This window comes from Lissotriton vulgaris, chromosome 6, assembly GCF_964263255.1.
Source record: "Lissotriton vulgaris chromosome 6, aLisVul1.2, whole genome shotgun sequence".
Lineage (NCBI taxonomy): Eukaryota > Metazoa > Chordata > Amphibia > Caudata > Salamandridae > Lissotriton > Lissotriton vulgaris.
Window position 1 is genome coordinate 1300993800 of NC_141694.1, and position 19113 is coordinate 1301012912.

The 19113-nt window shown below is 45.9% G+C and overlaps 1 protein-coding gene across 1 annotated transcript in view; it reads right to left on the bottom strand.

Moving 5' to 3' along the window:
* Positions 1-2374: 2374 nt before the first annotated feature.
* LOC147708817 (trace amine-associated receptor 1-like) overlaps positions 2375-19113 on the bottom strand; it is a 57980-nt gene continuing 41241 nt past the window's right edge. Inside the window, exon 2 of the mRNA XM_086925397.1 lies at positions 2375-4027. Coding sequence (XP_086781523.1) covers positions 2872-3891 — 1020 coding nt within the window. The 5' untranslated portion in view covers positions 3892-4027 and the 3' untranslated portion in view covers positions 2375-2871. The remainder of the gene's footprint in view (positions 4028-19113) is intronic.

A 19113-nucleotide genomic window follows, 5' to 3' on the forward strand; every position in this document is an offset into this window, starting at 1 on the left:
TACACCGCAGAACTGTCCTTCCTCTTCAGTCTTCCAGCTTTCTCCTTGGCAGAGTTCCTTCTTGATGATCTAATGTTCTGTAGTCTGAGTAGCCCTTCTTATACCAGTCTTTCCTTTGTTCTCTAGAGGCAGAGAGGCCTTGGCATGGTCAAAACCAGTTCCGGTCAGTTCCTGAGCACTTTGTTTTTCAGTCTTCTCCTCTCCTTTCAGAGAGAGGAGCAGGGTCATCAGCCGCCCAGCAGGAGGTGGAGCCAGCATTGTGGAAGGCAGTCACAGCCCAATTCAGGTCCATGTGCTATCCCCTCCCACCACTCAAGATGCAGATGCGGTCATTCAGCCTAAGGCTGACTCATCCAGCCTCCTGGGGGCTCCCCAGACCCTGTCACTCACAAACCAGACAGTCAATTCACAAACAGGCAAAGGCACACAGAAAGGTTAGACAAGAGAACAGCCACTTTCTAAAAGTGCTGTTCTCAAACACAGGATTTAAAAAACATCCTTCCTGAAAGATGTGTTATTAAATTCTGAGTTCAGGGATACCAGACTTTAATTTTCTATCCTGGTCCTATGGGAAGATATGCAGGTAAGCATGATACTCCTCATTCCCATTATAGCCTATGGGCAAGATAGCCCTCTCAGCAGTGAAAAACGAAAATGGCTGTCATTCACTACCAGAGCATGTCACACACTCCAGTACATGCTCTACCTTTCATATACACTGCACTCTGCCCAGGGGGTACCTTGGGCCTTCTATATGGGTGTCCAGTGTGTACAGAAAGGGAAGGGTTAGGCCTGGCCAGTGTGGACGCTGGCCAAGGCAGCATGGCAGCAACTGCACACAGGCACTGAGGTGGCAGGCCTGAGACACCATTTTAGGGCTACTCATGTGGGTGGCACAATCAGTGCTGTAAGCCAACTAGTAGCATTTGAATCACCAGCCCTGGCACACTCAGTGCACTTTACTAGGGACTTCCTGGTAATACAAGTATGCCAATTATGGATAACCAATCCCACTTACAATTTACTCATGGAGCACTTGCACTTTGACACATATCAGCAGTGGCACAGTGCCCAAAACATCTAAGCCAGCAAAAACGAAATCCAGCACAGCGTCAAAAATACAGGAGATAGAGGCAAAAAGTCAGGGGAAACCACGCCAATGATGCCAGGTCTAACAACAACAAAAACAGAGCATGCATTAGGAGGCAAAAAGACACATTGCTTTTTATTTACGAAAGCTCCAACTTGGTAATTTCAATTTCGATGTCAGCCTACTTCTTTTTCATTTGAGAATGAAATCATTTCCATAATTTCTCTACCCGTTTCATGTACATGTGTTTTTGTGCAGTGTTGTGAGATTCAAATAAGGAAACTGTTTAGGTAGCTGTCCCAGGCCTTCAGTAGTGATTTACTGGCGTCCATGGAAGTCAAAAGGAACAGAACCACTGCCATAAATAAAATACTCATATTTTCCAACAAAAACAGAGGGGAAAGCTCCAAGTCCCTTATACCTACCAACCTCTGCTTGCCCTAGCCCAATAAGTTGAGAAATCCTGGCTACCCGCCAGTTAGACATTTCCCATAATTAACTATAAATATGGTTGGTATGGCAACCCGAAAGCACTTGCAGCTGTAGTGCACGAAAATAGGAAAGGATCATCGGTACAGCTCGTTCAGCATGCATCCCTTTAAAAATCTCAAGGTCAGTTCTTTCCTTTTCTTGTTTATTGTTGTTGCATCACGTTTTGGATGCAGTTGTTTATTTAGCAGAATGTTAGCGCCTTCACAGAGCCCGACTTACAACTTCCTGTTGTGTCACCCCTGAGATCTGATTGATTTAATGGTTCTGAGATTCCTGAGGGAGGGTGTCATGCATGCGGTAAATGCTGGTGAAGGTTGGCAATAGGAAGTCAGTTTTACATGCTTTTCATACACATTGAGACACTAAATATATCTTGACGACGTGTGCAGAGCATTTGCTATATTTCCAATTGTTTTACATTCCCTCCATTAGTAACACACAAATTAGTTTCTTACTGCTATTGTTAATAGTGACATCAGGCAATATCATGCACGAGTTGGCTCCTCTTCTATGAAAATAAATGCATATACACTGTCAATCAATATATGTAAATCCAGTAATTTCACATCCTCTGTGGAAATAAATAAATAAGTTTAAATTATTTTAAAATTGACGGTAACCATCGGAGATTTCAGAACAGATCTAATGATTTACAGATTAAGTTTCCAATTGATGAGGATAGATGCCGAGCTGCTGGATTTTCCCGTTTAAAATTCATGATTCATGAATAAAAGGCCACTCTGAATCCTCAACATTCAGCCTGGCAATCGACAAAGAGCGACAGGGCAATGAATTATCTTCATTTTTACTTGACAACTCAGCATTGTACAAGACATATTCTTTCAACTCCTGTAAATCTACATAGAGTGGGATTTGCCTCCTCCCCGAGAAGTATTGCTTTCTCACCTGATGTTACTGTCTGTTTGTTGTATCATTCCACCTCCAAGGACTGCTGGCACTGCAGTACAAGAGGAACTATTTTAGATCTCAAAAGTATACTGAACTACCACACACTAATTATTTAGCTTATGGATGATTGTATACAGAAATATGTTTTCTGTGTGGCTTTCCACTGCAGCAGTGTGTTCAAATGTTTTACTCAGAATTCAAAACGCAAGCCAGACCTTCTGACTTTGCTAATGTTTTTTTCCCTCTATCGCAGTTTTTTTTTGTATTCAGGGACTAAAAATGCAGTTGCTCTCAGTGAATCTGGCCTGAATTGAAATGGAACTCCTGCTAGGTTTGTTTGGACTGCTGAAATTCAAACTGCCATATACAGTGTCCATTAGTCAATTACTATAGAGTTTAGTTCTGGAAGACATTGGATGGAAAACATTTCCAGATACGATCATCTTCAATGCTCGCCTGAACCACTTGTAGAAAAAGGCATACACCATGGGGTTAAATGTGGAATTCAGATACCCAAACCAAACTAAAGCATCAATTAAAATTGGTGGTATGGCATAGTTCATAAAGGGGTCCGTGGCCGTACAGAAGAAGAAGGGGGACCAGCATACCAGGAACACGCCCATCACTATCCCTAGCGTCTTGGCGGCTTTTCTTTCCCGGATGCGGGAGATCTGATTCTTTTCCCCAATTCCAACCTGACACTGAAACTGGTATGCGGCATCCGTGATGGCCCTAGCTTGCCTCCTAGCAATGCTGTATATTTTTCCATAAATCGATAACATAATAAATCCTGGTATATAGAAGGATATCAAAGAGGACAGGACACCTGTAGTTTTATTAAAAAACAAAAAGCAGCCCCCAACACAATTGATATGATCGTCAAAAAACTGCTCTGATCCCATGAGGTTCAACTTTAGGAAGATCACACCAAAGCCATAAATGGCAGAGCCCACCCAGCTGAGGCAGATCATAGAAACGATGACCAGAGAATTGATCTTCCTCTTGTATCGCAGTGGGTCACAGACAGCATAGTAGCGGTCCACAGAGATGAAGGAAAGGTGGAAGATGGAAGCGGTGCTGAGCATGACATCCATGCTGCTGTGCAGCTGGCAGAAGAAGTCCCCGAAGTACCAGCAATGCTCCACTGAGCGCACCATGCTGAATGGCATGACCATGACGCCTAGGAGTAGGTCCACAGAGGCCATGGAGAGGATTAGGTAGTTGGTGTGGTTGTGAAGCTGCTTGAAGTGAGCAATGGAGATGATAACCACAAGGTTTCCTGCAACTGTTGCCAGTATCGTGCAGACCATGAAGGTATACATAGGGACGCGAATGCCAAGAGCCCAGCTGCTCTTCTCGCAGGAACCGTTTAGTGAGTCGAAACAGAACTCAGCAGGCATGTTCTCATCAGTTCCCAATCATTCCTTTGTTGCATTTACTGCCACTGAAAATTTGGAGTTGAATCGATCACACATGTCTAAGTGGAAAGTGTTCTGTTTCTTCCTCTGCCCAATGAAGACAATTCAGCTCAGAACACTGCGTGGAAATGAAGAAATAAAAAGTAAATTAAAAACATGCAGTTGAAGTTGTCAAATAGTATTCAGCTACGTTCTAAAACTCAAGCAGCAGTTTCACTGTAGAAACAGCTCAAAGCCTGAGCACACATATGCAATCAACATTAGTGGTATACAATATAGATGCTCATAATAGGGCGCGCTGAATCACAAGCGCGACCCAAGAATCCATACCTCCTGAGGCGGAAGCCGGGAGTTTCCATCTTGCTGCTTTTATTTTAAAATTGTACTGTGTATTCTGTGTTTTTTGATCACTCACTTGCACTTTACTTCTGTGCTCCACCGTGCTGCAGACTCTAACGCTGCCGTGGTCACCTGGCTAGGCTGCCGCCACCCTCGGCACACTGAGGCCACGCCCACCAACACATAGGCCACGCCCCCTTTTTAATACTCACACCCAATATGATATGTCTCTTCCGGAGGCCCAGCCGACTAGCGCAGCGGGCGCGCCGTTTGCGCGCCGAAGGCGCGCTTAAGGCAAGCTCGTCTGCGCTCGTCCGCGCCGAGGTAGCGCCATGGGCCACCCATGCTGCCGGATTTGATCCCTCATTCCAGGAGCCTTCACCTCCCGGGCCACCCTACTCTAGAGAGCAGCTTATTCAACTGGGTCAGCTACACGCAGACAAAGGTACTATTTCATTTGCTCCTACGTGCTATCCCCGAGCTGATATAATATGTGACGACCTTTTGAATTGTGGTCTATTAAACGTTAGTTCCTTGCCTAAACATTCCACGGAGATCCAGCTTTTAGTGGAATCTCATGAACTAGATATTCTGTTCATGACAGAAACATGGACCCGACCAGATTGCTGGGTTGATCCTGGCTTTGCTTGCCCTGACGGGTTCAAATTTCTCCACTCTCCTAGGCCACTCTCCTAGGCAAGGGCGGGGGTGTGGGAGTGATTTTCAGATCTTCTTGTAACATTAAGGTCTTTAATTTAGACCCTACCCCGGGTATCGAGATGCTGGGGCTCTCTATTTTGACTCGCCCTGGGTCAATTGTTACCTGCCTAGTCTGCTATCGCCCTCCAGGTGCATTCAACTTGGCACAGCAACAAGCGGTAACTACCACCCTGATCAATATTGCCTTATCCCATCAAAAGTTACTTATTATTGGGGATTTTAATCTTTGGCGTAATGGTCCACTCGACTCAGCTCTTGGAAACCTCCTTCAAACTTGTGTCAGTTGTGGTCTCTCCCAACTGGTTTTTACAGCCACCCACAAAGCAGGCCACCTTTTGGATTTGGTCTTTGCGGGACCAGACTTGGTGGGCATGGGAGACACCCTGCCAATGGATTGGACAGACCACTCCTTAATTAAATTCTTCCTATATAAGAAACTGGCCTCATATAAGCTACAAGTTCCATCTAGAGAAATCAAATGTAGAGACTGGAAAACGCTCTCTCGATTGCATTCTTCTGGTGAAATGTTCCATTTGGACCCGCTTTTTGATGTAAACAAGGGTGCGGATGAAAACTATAATGCTTTTTACACCAGCATTTCATCGGTCGTTGACTCACGGGATCCTCTAAAGAATCGTATCCTTCGAGGCAGAGTCTCTGCCCCCTGGTTCAACGACGCTCTTAAAACTGCTAAACTGGACTGCAAACAAGCAGAGCGGAAATGGAGACACGACTACAATGAATCCTTTAAAGAAATATGGAAAACTAAAATTCTTGCTTATAAAAGCCTCATGAGAGCAAAAGCTGACTATTACCCCTCTCTGATTTGTAATCCCAACAATAATGCCAGGAGTATTTTTAACATCTTAAACAGCGTTACCAATCCAGACGCGTGCAAGAACGAGATTGTCCCGTCTCAAGATCTTTGTGACAATCTTGCCGTATTCTTTAAAGAAAAAATCGATATGATTCTTCTAGATTTGGACATCTCCCTTGACAGTGACTCCTCCCTGGAATCTAGACCCGCTCCACTGGCTAACCAGGTACCCAACCCGGTTTTGACTCTGGAAAGCCCCTAGCTCAGTTTCCAGCCACTCACCTTTGAACAATTTTCTAATATAGCGAGAGAGATTGTTTCCGGCTCTCCTCTGGACCCGCTCCCTCCTAAAATTTGGAAGGAGTTTGCTGTCGAGCTTTTTCCCTCCCTCCATCTCATCTGCAATCAATCTCTGATAACCGGCACCGTTCCAGCCCACTGGAAGCGTGCGCTCGTCTCCCCCCTGTTGAAAAAATCCTCTCTGGACCCAGAGTGTTCAAAAAACTACCGACCCATTTCACTGTTGCCTTTTCCCGCCAAGATTGTTGAGCGAGTGGTTAGTAACACTCTTTCCACCCACTTAGAACAACTTCTCCTACTTGACGAGGACCAATTTGGCTTCCGGTCGGCCCATGGGACCGAAACAGCCCTCATCACCGCCATGGATGAATTTCAGAGGCGTGCAGACAGAAATCAGGCTTCTTTTTTTATTCTGCTTGATATGTCTGCCGCCTTTGACACGGTTAATCATAAGATCTTGTTAAGGCGGTTGTTTGAGACATGGGTGAGAGACTCGGCTCTGAGTTGGTTCCATTCTTTTTTGCAGGGCAGGCAGCAGGCGGTTTCTATGCCTCCTTTTCAATCCCCCTTCTCCCCGGTCCTGCATGATGTGCCCCAGGGCTCTGCCATCAGCCCTATCCTTTTTAATATTTACCTTAGGCCACTTATCTCGCTCATTAAAGGTTTTGGCATTCGAATTATTAATTATGCCGATGACACGCAGATGATCCTTTCTTTGGAAGGAGAGGAGTCCATCTCTGTGGATGTTTTACACAACTGCCTCAGGAATATGGCCAGCTGGTTAAAGGCAAACTCGCTTCAGTTTAATGCCGGGAAAACTGAAGTGCTTTTTAGCGCTGGAACAAGGATCCCTCGCCCGTTTCCCAACAATTTTTGGCCCCCGGAATCCGGCTCTACCGTCCGGCCTTCGGACTCTGTCCGTAACCTGGGAGTCATGCTGAACCATGGGCTCAGTATGGACACCCATGTTCAGAAAACATCGGCCTGTTGTTTTTCTATCCTTCGCTCACTCAGGAAGGTTCTGCCCCTGCTACCATCTCATGCCCGCGTCCAGGTGGTTAGATGTACCATCCTGAGCAGGTTGGACTATTGTAATGCCCTCCTGCTCGGGTCCCCTGAGTATCTACTGGACAGACTCCAAAGGGTTCAATCTGCGGCGGCTAAATTGGCGCTGGGGCTGCCTAGGAGATCTCATGGTCCATCTGCCCTTGCAAAACTACATTGGCTTCCTCTTAGACAGAGGATTCAATTTAAAGCCCTTTGCATTGTGTTTAGGGCTCTTCACGGATGCGGCCCAGTCCCCCTCAGGTCCAAGTTTGTCTGGTACACTCCTTCCAGACACCTTCGCTCATCGGATGCTAAACTGGTAGTTGTTCCCAGATTTAAGAAGGTCAGAGCTGGTGGCAGATCCTTTCAGGTGACTGCATCCAGACTCTAGAACACTCTCCCCATCGAGATTAGGGCCACTAATGAACTTATGCAGTTTAGGAAAAAGGTAAAAACTTGGCTTTTCCCTGGCTAGCCTTCGCTCCCCAGGCATACTTCGCTGCCTCTGTTGTCTATCACGGTCTGGATTTTGTTAGCGCCAGGATGCCTGCAACGGTGACAGTCGCGCTCTATAAATTCTTAAAATAAATAAAATAAATAAATAATAACGATATTAGTTTTCTTGCGCTTTTATTTTCTTCTTTGATGGTCCAGCCAACATGTGCAATGTGTAGGTACAAGGATACATCAAAGATGTACAATATTGTGGAGACCCACATTTCCTTGTCTATCTATGTCACCCAAAGTCTGTTAAAATTCATGTTGTCACATCTCATGCTTGATGTGAACATAAGAGTTGGAATACAGCGGGAAACTCTACACATCCATGGGCGTCCGCAGGGGGGGGCAAGCAGGGTCGCTTGCCCCCCCCCTGGAGCGACCCACCTTGCCCCCACTGCGGACGCCCATGAAAACCGAGACTTCAAGACAGGGTTCTCCCTCTCTTTCCTCTCATTTCTTTTATTTGCTTCCCTGTGAAATGGATCCAAAAAAGAAAGACGCTTTTGCTGGAAATACCGTATTTTTCTGACATTTTAATTCCAAAGTGCAGCAATGGGAATAAAAGGCTAAAAATATGAAAAATAGGTAAATAACTAAATAAAATGAGACAGAGTTGTAGCAAACTGGCCAAACTGATTTTATTCACACTGAAACACAGTAGCGCCACTTTTACAGAGTTTGCCAGTGAAGCGCTATTTTTGTTTTCTTGTCTTTGTTTTCCCTGGACTTGGATCTAGTGCACCAATGTGTGGATTGGAAAACAAAATGTGTGCTGCGGCTCCGCGTCCAGGGATGTGGTCTTTTTACCATACTGCTTACGTTTTGTAAGAATATAAGCAATGGCCATTGAAATAGGTCCATTCAGGGCCCTGTAGTCGTGCCCTTAACTTTTCAGGCAAAAGCACTTACTGATTTCTGAATAGTGAGTGTAAAAGCATTAAGGCAATCATGCTGTTCCTGCTTAAATTTCCCATGGTTTGCTAAAATTTGCATTACCAAAGTGTTTGCTTTTTCCAGGATATTGTTACTTTTTTTTTTGTAGGCCGCATATTGTTCTTGTCTCGTGCGTAATTTAAATTGAGCCGCATCCAGGTGTTTATAGCGGGCAACATTTGGGTTGTAGTTGAAGACAGTGGGAGTTTTTCTCAGTGGGGCAGTACGGTGTTCAGTAGGGGGAGAGGATGTCGCACTATGGTCAGAGCTGCTGAATTTGGAACTAGGAACCAGGTTCAGCCTTAATAACCAGCCCACCAGACCACTCTCCTGCGAGAGCACAATCACATGCTAGACCTCAGAAGGCTTCACAACACGTTAGAAGTCCTGGTGTCTTCGCACCAGCAGGTGGACCCTAGCATGACAAGTGTAAGTTAACCTTCAAGGCTTGTCCACCACTATCCATACTGAAGTTCACCTCCAGTCTTGCGGGCAGACCTATGAATCAGCACACCCTAGAACAACAGTCACTGAGGTCAGAGGACCCTTGAGAAGGGCCAGCTCTAGGGTGGTGCAACTAGTGTGACCGCACCGGGTGCTGACTTTAGGTTGAGGCATCATGTTTGCAAGTATATTATGGTTTTAAAAGTGCTTGCTGCCTCCTTCCTTGTCTCCAGCAATTTTCGGCAACACCCAAATGTCATGATGACTCTGGTGATTAATGTTCTTCCTAGAGAGAGATCAGAATTTTGCCTAGTGGAAGTTTTGACTCATGGAAAGGCAGCTCAGAGGGTTAATGTGCCTGCTGCGCCATGCAGATCACAAAGTACACATAATGTAAATATGTCAGTGGGCTACTGCTTTTATCAGAGAGATACTTTTGTTACTTGCAGTTTATAAGTTAAAATCCTAACTTAGAACAGTGTGCTATGAACTGTCATCTAAGAGCTGCATACAAACTGCAAGGTATAAATTAGAGCGTTATGTTACTCCCCCCCCCCCCCCAGTCTTTGATTATCCTAATGTCCCAAAAAGTGTTCTTTTAGACAGAAATCAATTCTGATTATTAAGGAGAACCCCCAACAATGGTATTAAGTTTTAAATTCTGGGTATTGTGTTTCTCCAGACCAATCTCTATTAAACTATACGGGCTACTAGTATGGTTATCATGTGACTCCTACACCTTGTAGTCCTTAGTCTTATGCAACATTTTCTATACAATGATTTACACACATATTGATTGTCTCTGTGTAATGTGTGTGATGTAAAGTGCTCTGACACCCTACAATGGTATGAGTGACGCTGTAAATCAAATTAAATGCATCTGAGAGAGAGTGGTTATGGAAACTTGGGTGGCACAGTTAAAGGGTGGTAGTGAGGGAATCCATGGCGGAGGTGGTCATTGGGGGGCACTAACAAACATTAATGCACAGGACACCACCACTGCTATGGCTGGCCCGGCCCTTGAGGCCAGTCTGCCTCACCCATAGGTGCCTCCATTGGCTTTGTTTCAGCAGTAGTAGCTGCAACTCACCAGGGATTGGCAATGCAGGATTTGCACGCACACCAAACTAAGGGGTCGATTAGGATGGCGGACGGACAAAGTCCGTCCGCCATACGGTCAGAGGAAGGGACCATCCGCCACAGGGGCGGAGCCCGTGCCTCAAATTTAGATGCACCCACCACAGTGGCTGGTGCATCCTGCATTTTTAACATTGCGGCGGGCGGTGCTAAAAGCACCAGCCGCCGCAATGCTAAAAATGCATGTTATGCGTTTCAAAGCACAACATGACAGGCACCGCGCGGTGCCTGCCAAGTTGTACTTTGAAACGCAGGGGGGTACCATAGGTACCCCCCATGTGCACCTCCCACCCTCCTTCACCCTGGGGGCCAGCAACGGGGCCCCAAAGCAAAGACCGTATGCCTTTCGACTGCGGCAATGCCGCCGTGGAAAGGCATAGGACCGCCTGCATCGTAATATGGCTGGCGGCATCTCGCAGACACCACCACCATATGTATGCACTTTTTCCGCAGGTCGCGAAGGCAACCGGCAGAAAAGCAGCGGACGGTCTTGCCATCCCCCACGGACCCCCCAGCCATCCTAATGTGGCGGGGGGTCTATTCTGTGAGGATGGCGGACGGATTGCCTCCGCCGGGCCGGCGGTGGCTACCGCCGGCCTGGCGCAGGCAATCCGTCCGCCATCCTATTCGGCCCCTAAGTTCGCAAACTTCACAGTCTCCCTGCTTCATTCACAAGCACTTTTAACATGTGCTGCCTGCTGTGGGGCCACTGGAATTAATTATGCAACAAAGGATGACAACTAAGCATGGGCGAATTTTGCGAATCTCGCGTTTGCGAATTTTGCGGATTTGCGAACTCGCAATCCGCAAAATCCGCGAATTCTCGCGAATTTGCGGATTTTTTTTTTGTGTTTGCGCGGGTTTCTGCCAGTTCGCGAGGGTTTTGTACAATTTCGCAAATTGCGAACTTACCTGTCGGGTCGCAAGTTTCGCGAACTTGTTGTTTCTACTTGTGTCCAGCCTGTTTGGGACACTTTTCTTCATCACTGCCATTCTCTGTCACCACTGCCACTCTCTGACTACTCATGCCACCCTCTGGCCCACCCATGCCACCCTCTGTTTCATCACAGCACCCTCTGGTTGTCCAGTCAGTGTACATTATTGTGGCAACGCAAGCACACCTTCCCTGCCTCAAGTGACCTGAATTAATTTGGGGCTGATTAATGTGTCACAGAATATTTTTTTAGCTGGCACCTGCTTCCTTAGTGCTTCCTGATTAGTGATCTTTTGCACTTGCTAAGTGCTTTCATTGTTGCAAAATTAGTTACAACACCTGCCCTGCCCCAACTGACAATAATGAATTAGGGGCTGATTAATGGATTTGAACTTCCAGTCTGGCTCCTGCTTGTCTCCCTTAGCTGTAATTCAGGACCTTTGTGGCATATGTGTAACTATTCTGAGGTTCAGAGCAGGGTCACATCATAGTTCCAACTGGCAACTGAACTCTGGAGGGGCCCCTCAGGAAGCACTACAGGAAATGGCTACTAATGATGAGCCTGAACTTTTGAACCTGGTAAGTAGTTTCAGTTTTGCTAAGATCGTATTTCTGCAATTTTGCACTTATTCGCGGGGCGTGAAGTTGTACTGGGAAGCCGCGAACTCACGCGAACAGTGTGAGCAGTGCGAGCAAAATCCGCTGCTCGCGGATTTGCGGATTTTGCGGGAGATTCGCGAATCTCGCGGATTGCGAATTTACCGAAAATCCACAAAATCCGCGAGCGAAACGGATTTTCCGCCCATGCTTAATGACAACATTATGCCGTAGTGTTGACTAAATTATGCATTTAAAAAAAAGGCTGCACCGTAATGCAGTATATTTTCAGATAGTTTATTATTTTGACGTGTGTAAACAAGCTAACAGTCTCTGAAAGATTTTGCCTTATTAGTACCAGTGTAACATACAAACGCAGCAGTGAGAAAGGGGACCAGTCAACCTTTACAATAGGCCATCCACTCCTCAGCAACACAAGTCACATTTTATATTAACTTTTGATATGTTTGTGCCACAAACAATTTATTAGTTTAAATCGTCAGATCATGAATCAGATCTTGCATTATGAGGCAAATATGGCAGAGCCATCATTTTAGAGAAAACATTTGCAAACTAGGATATTTTGCCATTCAATTTTGAACTGCTGTTGTGGAAAAAGGGAGTAGTGCTGATGACAGAAACTCCATGGCTCGGAGACAAATGGCTTGTGTTTCCACATTTTATCGTATTTGGAACATTCTGTGATTAGAATCATATCCCACTTTGTGAATATATTTTAATGTCAATAACTCATTATAATCATGTGTATTCATTGGCTGATTAAACTGGTCAGTGAAATGCCAAACAAATACTAAAAATTGGAATGTCTGCGCATTCTGGCCACACCTCTGGCTCCATCCACAGATCCAATCCTTGGGTTATTCCCACCCTCTGATTCTCCGCCCACTGTTCCCCTACTTTTTTTCCCCCACTTTGACCACTGTGTAGGACTCAGCATCCCTGGACCTGTGATGCGCCGCCACTGCGGGCACCGCATGTGCCACACATTTACGGTCCGGGCTTCCGCATAAGGGAGCTGGCCATTATTGTATCTAAGCATGGGCAAATTTTGCGAATCTGGCGTTCGCGAATTTGCGAACTCGCAATCCACAAAATCCGCGAATTCTTGCGAATTTGCAGATTTTTTTTTGTGTGTTCGCAAGTGTTTCTGCCAGTTCGCGAGGGTTTTGTACCAGTTCGCAATTGCGAACTTGCTTGTCGGCTCGCAACGGTCGCTACTATGTTGTTTCTACGTCTGGTTCATCATCACAGGTTCACAGCACCCTCTGTTTCACCACTGCCACCCTGTTTCACCCATGCCACCCTCTGGTACATCAATGCCACCCTCTGGTTCATCACTGTAGATTAAGAGGGGGAAAAGCAAGCACACCTGCCCTGCTTCAACTGACATGAATTAATTTGGGGTTGATTTATTAATGTGTCACTGTTTAAAATTCCAGTCTGGCACCTGCTTCCTTATCTGTAATTTGCTTTCTGTTGTAGTGCAATTGTTTTTCCAGGACCTTTGTGGCCTACTTGTAGCTATTCTATGAGCCTGCTGTGAGGGTCAGAGCAGGCTCATGGAATTGTTGCAACTAGCAACTGAACTCTGGAGGGGCCCCAGTCAGGAAGCACTACAGGGAATGGTTACTAATGATGAGTTTGAACTTTTGCACCTGCTAAGTGCTTTCAGTTTTGCAAAACTCGTTTTTCTACAGAACAGCAACTGTAATGCCCCAAACAAACATAGGCAACTGAACTCTGGAGGGGCCCCTCAGAAAGCACTACAGGGAATGGTTACTAAGGATGAGTGACCTTTTGCACCTGCTGAGTGCTTTCAGTTTTGCAAAACTCGTTTTTCTGCAGAACAGCAACTGTAATGCCCCAAACAAACTTACTTGTGAAAGTTGATTTCTAATCCAAAAGTGATCCAAAGAAAGCCAAAAGGCCTCAAATCCAAAAATGTGCAGGCTAATGTCAACCTGAGGAGTTATTCTGATAAAAATCATCATTTTCAGAAGGTCTATGCTGCTTGCTAGTGGATTTCTTGTGCAGAATTGCAAATTTTGTAATTTCGCGAGTGCGAGATTGTTGCTGCCCGCCGCACCTACATGTTCGCAATTGCGAACTCTCGCGATACATCGCCAAACTCCCGCGGGATCCCGCAGCAAGATCCAAAATGGACCAGCACTCACAAAATATTGAGAAAAACAACTCGGCAAATGCTGAATGACGGTAAGTGAACGCCGCACGCCGCAATATTGTATCACCAAGGAAAAATATCTGCTGCATGCGAATTTCCGGATTTTCGGTAAATTCGCGAAAGTTCGCGGATTGCGAATTTACCGAAAATCCGCAAAATCCGCGAGCGGAACGGATTTTCCGCCCATGCTTAATTGTATCCCTAAACATTCGCACGTTGTCTGTTTGACATTGACTACACGTAGAGGGACTCTAAGTTACTTTAAAAAAATATAGCTAACATTTGGACCTATACATTTTATTTTGTATAAATTAATTGAATGTGTGTAAAATTTAGCAATGCCCAGGGAATTCTAGCAAAGGGAGCACTCATTGGTGCATCACTAGCGTGTGTGATTGCTGCATTATTTATTACTAACTTTGACGTTGTGCTTTAATTTTGGATAAAAGTTATCATGAATTCTAGCACCAAGAAGCCAATATTGGTAAATATGTGTGCTACAAATAATCCCTAACATAAACTGTGCATACAGTACATTTAATCTGGTGCTTTAATCATAGGCTGTTTTAAAGTATTCTGATAAAAATCGCATTGTGCTGAAGACAGCCTTGATTGGTGTTGAATCGATGACCCGGAAGTGTGCACACCTAGCAGACAGAGATAAAGCACCTTGTCAGAAAGTTTAGCGTTTTCCCTGCAGGTGGTGTATGTTGGCTTGTGGCAGGGTCAGTCACATGTCCAGGGTTCCTGGCATTTAATTGAGTCTATCCCAGTTATGCGCCCCAGTGTTTCTTGTGCTCCACCTGGCACACATCATGTCGGAGGATGGTGATGACCACTGTTCCCCCTAACCTGCGCGCGTGGGCACGCGCGCACGATGGTTACCCGGAGCGCGCAGTGTCCTGGATTTAGTGCGCACACAGCTCACAGACATCCCTGCGAGACAGGTCGCACCGCCGCTTTTAAAACGCGAGCGGCGCGAAATCCAGACGGGAGGCAGAGTGTTGCAGGCATGCAAAGCCCAATGTGCTCAAATTGCTTCAGCTTCAGCCCCCCTCCACACCCCCACCGTCCTGTGTGAACCCCCGGGCTGAGACAGGTTCGCGGGCACACAACAGCCGCCCGAGTACTTCACAGGTCGTTAAAAGACCATTTGCACGTTAATGAGCTTTGACTTTTTTTTTACCTCTTCTTAGCCCCTGCATCTCCACACTTCCTACTGGCATAAGGGAGAAAGCACGAACATGCAAGAGGCAGATAAAATTGCAAGGAGTATCTGGCAGTGAGAGGAGTCCTGGCCAGTGTCCTTCATATTAAACTCTTCGGAGAGCTATCGCATCAGATCAATTAATATGGTTATCAAGGTTCTGTAAAGAGGTCGGGCGCCCTCCGTTGTTCCGCTCATCAGCTGTCACTTCACCCCCCGTGCCTCATTTGCACACGTGAAATTACAAGAAAGAGCAGGGAGGAAATGCCTTTCCAGATGTCCGAAAGAGTGAGTATTAACACTCCGCAGAAAGTTCAAAGGGTTCCTGATTGACACATTTACTGTATGGAATTGTATATTTAAAATACTTTAAAAAGCATAAAAGTAACAGGTGGCTACATTAATTTAAGTCAGTTGAAATTCGTCAGGGCTGCCTCTAGTCCATGATTAGGTCTGCTTGAGAAAGCAGCGGCTGTGTTACATATTGCGCGCAGTATACATGGAGTGTGCATTGAAGCATCACTTCTAACCCAGAGGCGCACGTAGATACAACTTCAAAGGAAACTTCCGGTATGCACCCCGTACCTTTCCCGCCTCTCCTCAGCCACACCAGAGTGGAAGTTGTGGAGATGAGAGTCGGTGTATATTTGGTTTTATTGGGGAGGGCGATAAATGCAGAGGTGAAGCCCGTCGCGAGAACAAACAGGAACAGTGACGTTTTTAGTCCGTGTGTTAAAGGAAGTCACGAAAATCGGAAAACACAAGCTTCGAAGGGGTTTGCTCCCAGCAGGATGCCAGCCACAACCACGTAGTATAGCTGGCACAGGAACAAAGCTTGGCCCTGGAAAACTCTGATCCATCGAGGTCAGGTGAGTTTAAATAATCTTAGATTTAATTATATTATTGTATATAGTGTGAACGCATGAGCCAAGCAGTTCACACCTCCTGCTGGTTTCATCAACAACCTTGTGGCCAGGCCTGTTCTATTTTCTTTTGATTGCTGAAGTGCTTCCATGTCTGTCCATTAAGCACTTCCGCAATCACAAGACAATAGAATCGGCCAGTAGGAGCTGGGAACTGCTTGGCTCATGTGTGATCGGTGCAGTAGGCACAGCCTCTTGCTGACCTCTCTATGTTGGCAGCACAGCACTGGATGCTGACACTGCTAGGAGTGCATTTAGTCGGGGCTTCTGGGGTACACTTAATCAGGACACTTCTTCGCTTTTCTTCCAGAGTTGAGTGAAGAGGCTTCCATGTGCAGACTATTTCGGTGCCCTCCAGAACACCAGGCAGCTGCAGATTGAAAGCAAGACAGTAATTATGATCATTTATTTGCAGGCAACTGAGAGCATGCGCGCTGGAGCCTCTCACATCCTGTTTGGGACAGTTAGGCCAGACAGTGCCCTTCCATTTCTGGTACTATGCAGCAGTTTTAAGATGATCTCATAGTTTCTCCTGGCTCAAAAAAGTGTCATTTCTGCTAGTTATATGTTTCCCTCCTCTTCATTGCTTGATTTAGCTCGTGAGAAAGTGTCACTCATTGTCTTTGAATGCCACTCATAATTACATTGAAATTAGGAAAATGTCACACATTAGCAATCTGAAACCTTGGCAGCTATGAATCTTGCTCATTGGCACCTATGGAACGTAGGAACCGAAGGACTCGCAGGGAAAACACGCAGTGGCCAAGGGTTTTAGAAAGAGCTGCAGCAACCGTGAACTAAGATGGTGTTTGCAGGATACCGAGCTTGCACCCAGGAGGCCATAAGATGGGAGCCTGATACTGCTGCATCTAGCTTTGTTGATTTGCGGAGCCCTCTCGCCGTCCCCACCCCCAAGGTACAGCTCTGCCGGTTTACCCCCTGTAGGGAAAGACTGCCATCGAGGTTGTCCTGCCTGCCTGCCACATCGGTACGAGGGAGACACAGGAGGTGGAGGTTGGGGCCGCCTACTGAATGCCCGCGTTGCTGCTGACTGTTTCGCCTCCTCGCAAGACATCTGGCCGGATTTGGGGACATAGCAGAGGTATGAAGTCTCGGCACCGCTCTTTGTTGCCTCCCGCTCTATGGACTGCTGCTTTGGCGCCTGCAACATGCTTCCTTGACCTATGGACACCGGATCGGACACTACTGCCCCCGCTGCCTTGAAATTTTTCTCATGGACAGTGTGGCTATGACTTTGAAACCGACTGCCCTCCTCCCTCCTGGCTCTCTGGCTCTTTTCCCCCTCTAGTTACCTTCCACAAAATTTGCTCCTGTTGCTTTTGGAATGTGCTCCCTTGACTTTCTGACTTGGACTCTTATGCTCCACCCATTTTGTGACTTTCTTCTTTGACTCCTCTGTCCCTGATCCGCCATCTTAATGATCTTTGACCTCTTCCCTGTCCCAGCCGGGCGACCTTTCTATTGTCTCTCCTGTGCCATGGACCTACTCCTCGTTGTCGATCTTGTTCATACCTCTGGTCCCTCGCCCGTTTTGTTTCACTTTCACCTTCCTCTCCTTATTCTGCCTTCCTTTCCCTTACTTTCTGTTCTCCCCCCTCTTCCTTCCCCTGCCCCTTAGATTGCTAAGGTGTGATTATTACTGTAAAAATGTAAACCTCAGTGAATTTACTATTTGTATATATATAACTCTAACCACTAGTATATGTAGTAGACCTTTGTATTTACTACCATTCCTATGTGATTTTAGAGTTTATCCGTTTATATCTCTTCCTTGAGTAACTTTACAACTTGTACATTTGAATTTTTTTCGGATTGTATCTTTTATTGTGACTCATGTAATCCAAAGTCGTTATGTAACGCAACTGGTTCTTTTGTAAAGCGCTCTGACACCTTCGGGTAATGTTCGCGCTATATAAAATCGCATTAAATAAATAAATAAATAAAAGAGGACTTCTGAGCCAGAGCTTCGGGCACCGGCATTCTTCTATTTACAAATTAAGCATTGACTTTCTATACTTCCTCAACAGGAAGTGATATCCAAGACAAACAGGTTTGTCATTCCTTGGGTTCTTCTGCTCAACATATGCCTTTTCAGTGTTGGGAATTTTGTTTTGCACATGCAAAGTCAGAGATTTGGACATCGTAGGCTTTAAAAGTACGCAAACACTCTAAGATTCCATGAATCGATGACAATTATTTCATTTTCTGAAAAAATATATTTGGGTCAATTTATTAAACATTTTTGTTGTAAATGATACTCTTGCAAATGGGAAAAGTGAAAACAAAGTTTTTAAAATCTTGGAGACTGGGTGTGGTTCAGCAACAGAGCAGAGCTACACAGCTGTTCTCAGCAGTCCTCAGCGGTCTTTCAGAGGACTAAGCTCTCCCTCTGATCTTATGGGCCTCCTTCTTATGCCCAGTTCCCACTCATATCAACCCCGGAGAGCATCATTAAGTGGAGAGAACAGAGGCATACAGTGAGGTTTTTAAGGGGCTGTGAAGCCAAGAAGTTCTCTTCCTAAGCCTCCCTCCCTCGCCTGCTTTTGCTTGGTTTATCTTGGGAGAGCGGCGTGCAGTGGGTGAAGACAGAGAGGTACAGAGGTCTACATCTGTGGGAAGCCGGGGAGTGCTCAGGGTTGGAGCAGGGTGCTCAACCCTGAATCGCTTGAGGCTGAAATACTGAAGCGTTCTGCCATGAAATGCCCTGAGATGATTGTGTCTCAGTGCACTCTCTTGAACCAAATTGAAATTGAAGTTCAGAACTCAAGAATCCTGAAAAGGGACTGCGGTAGGGTGGATGCTAGTGTAGCCATATTGAGTTGAGTGCATCCTCTTTGAGATGGCCCCACAAGGTCAGTGAGCTCAGTGCTTGCTCCCCCATGACACATCAAACATACCAAAAACATTTAAACCTCCTGTTATTGTTAAGATTGCAATACAGGCTTGACTAATCAAGGGAACCATGGCGTCTACAGGAAAAATGAAATCCGGTAAGATCAGACAACAGGCTGCGCAGAAATGATTGAATCAAAAAAAGATCGCATGAAAACCCCAGACAGACATTGTGCCAGATAACACAAC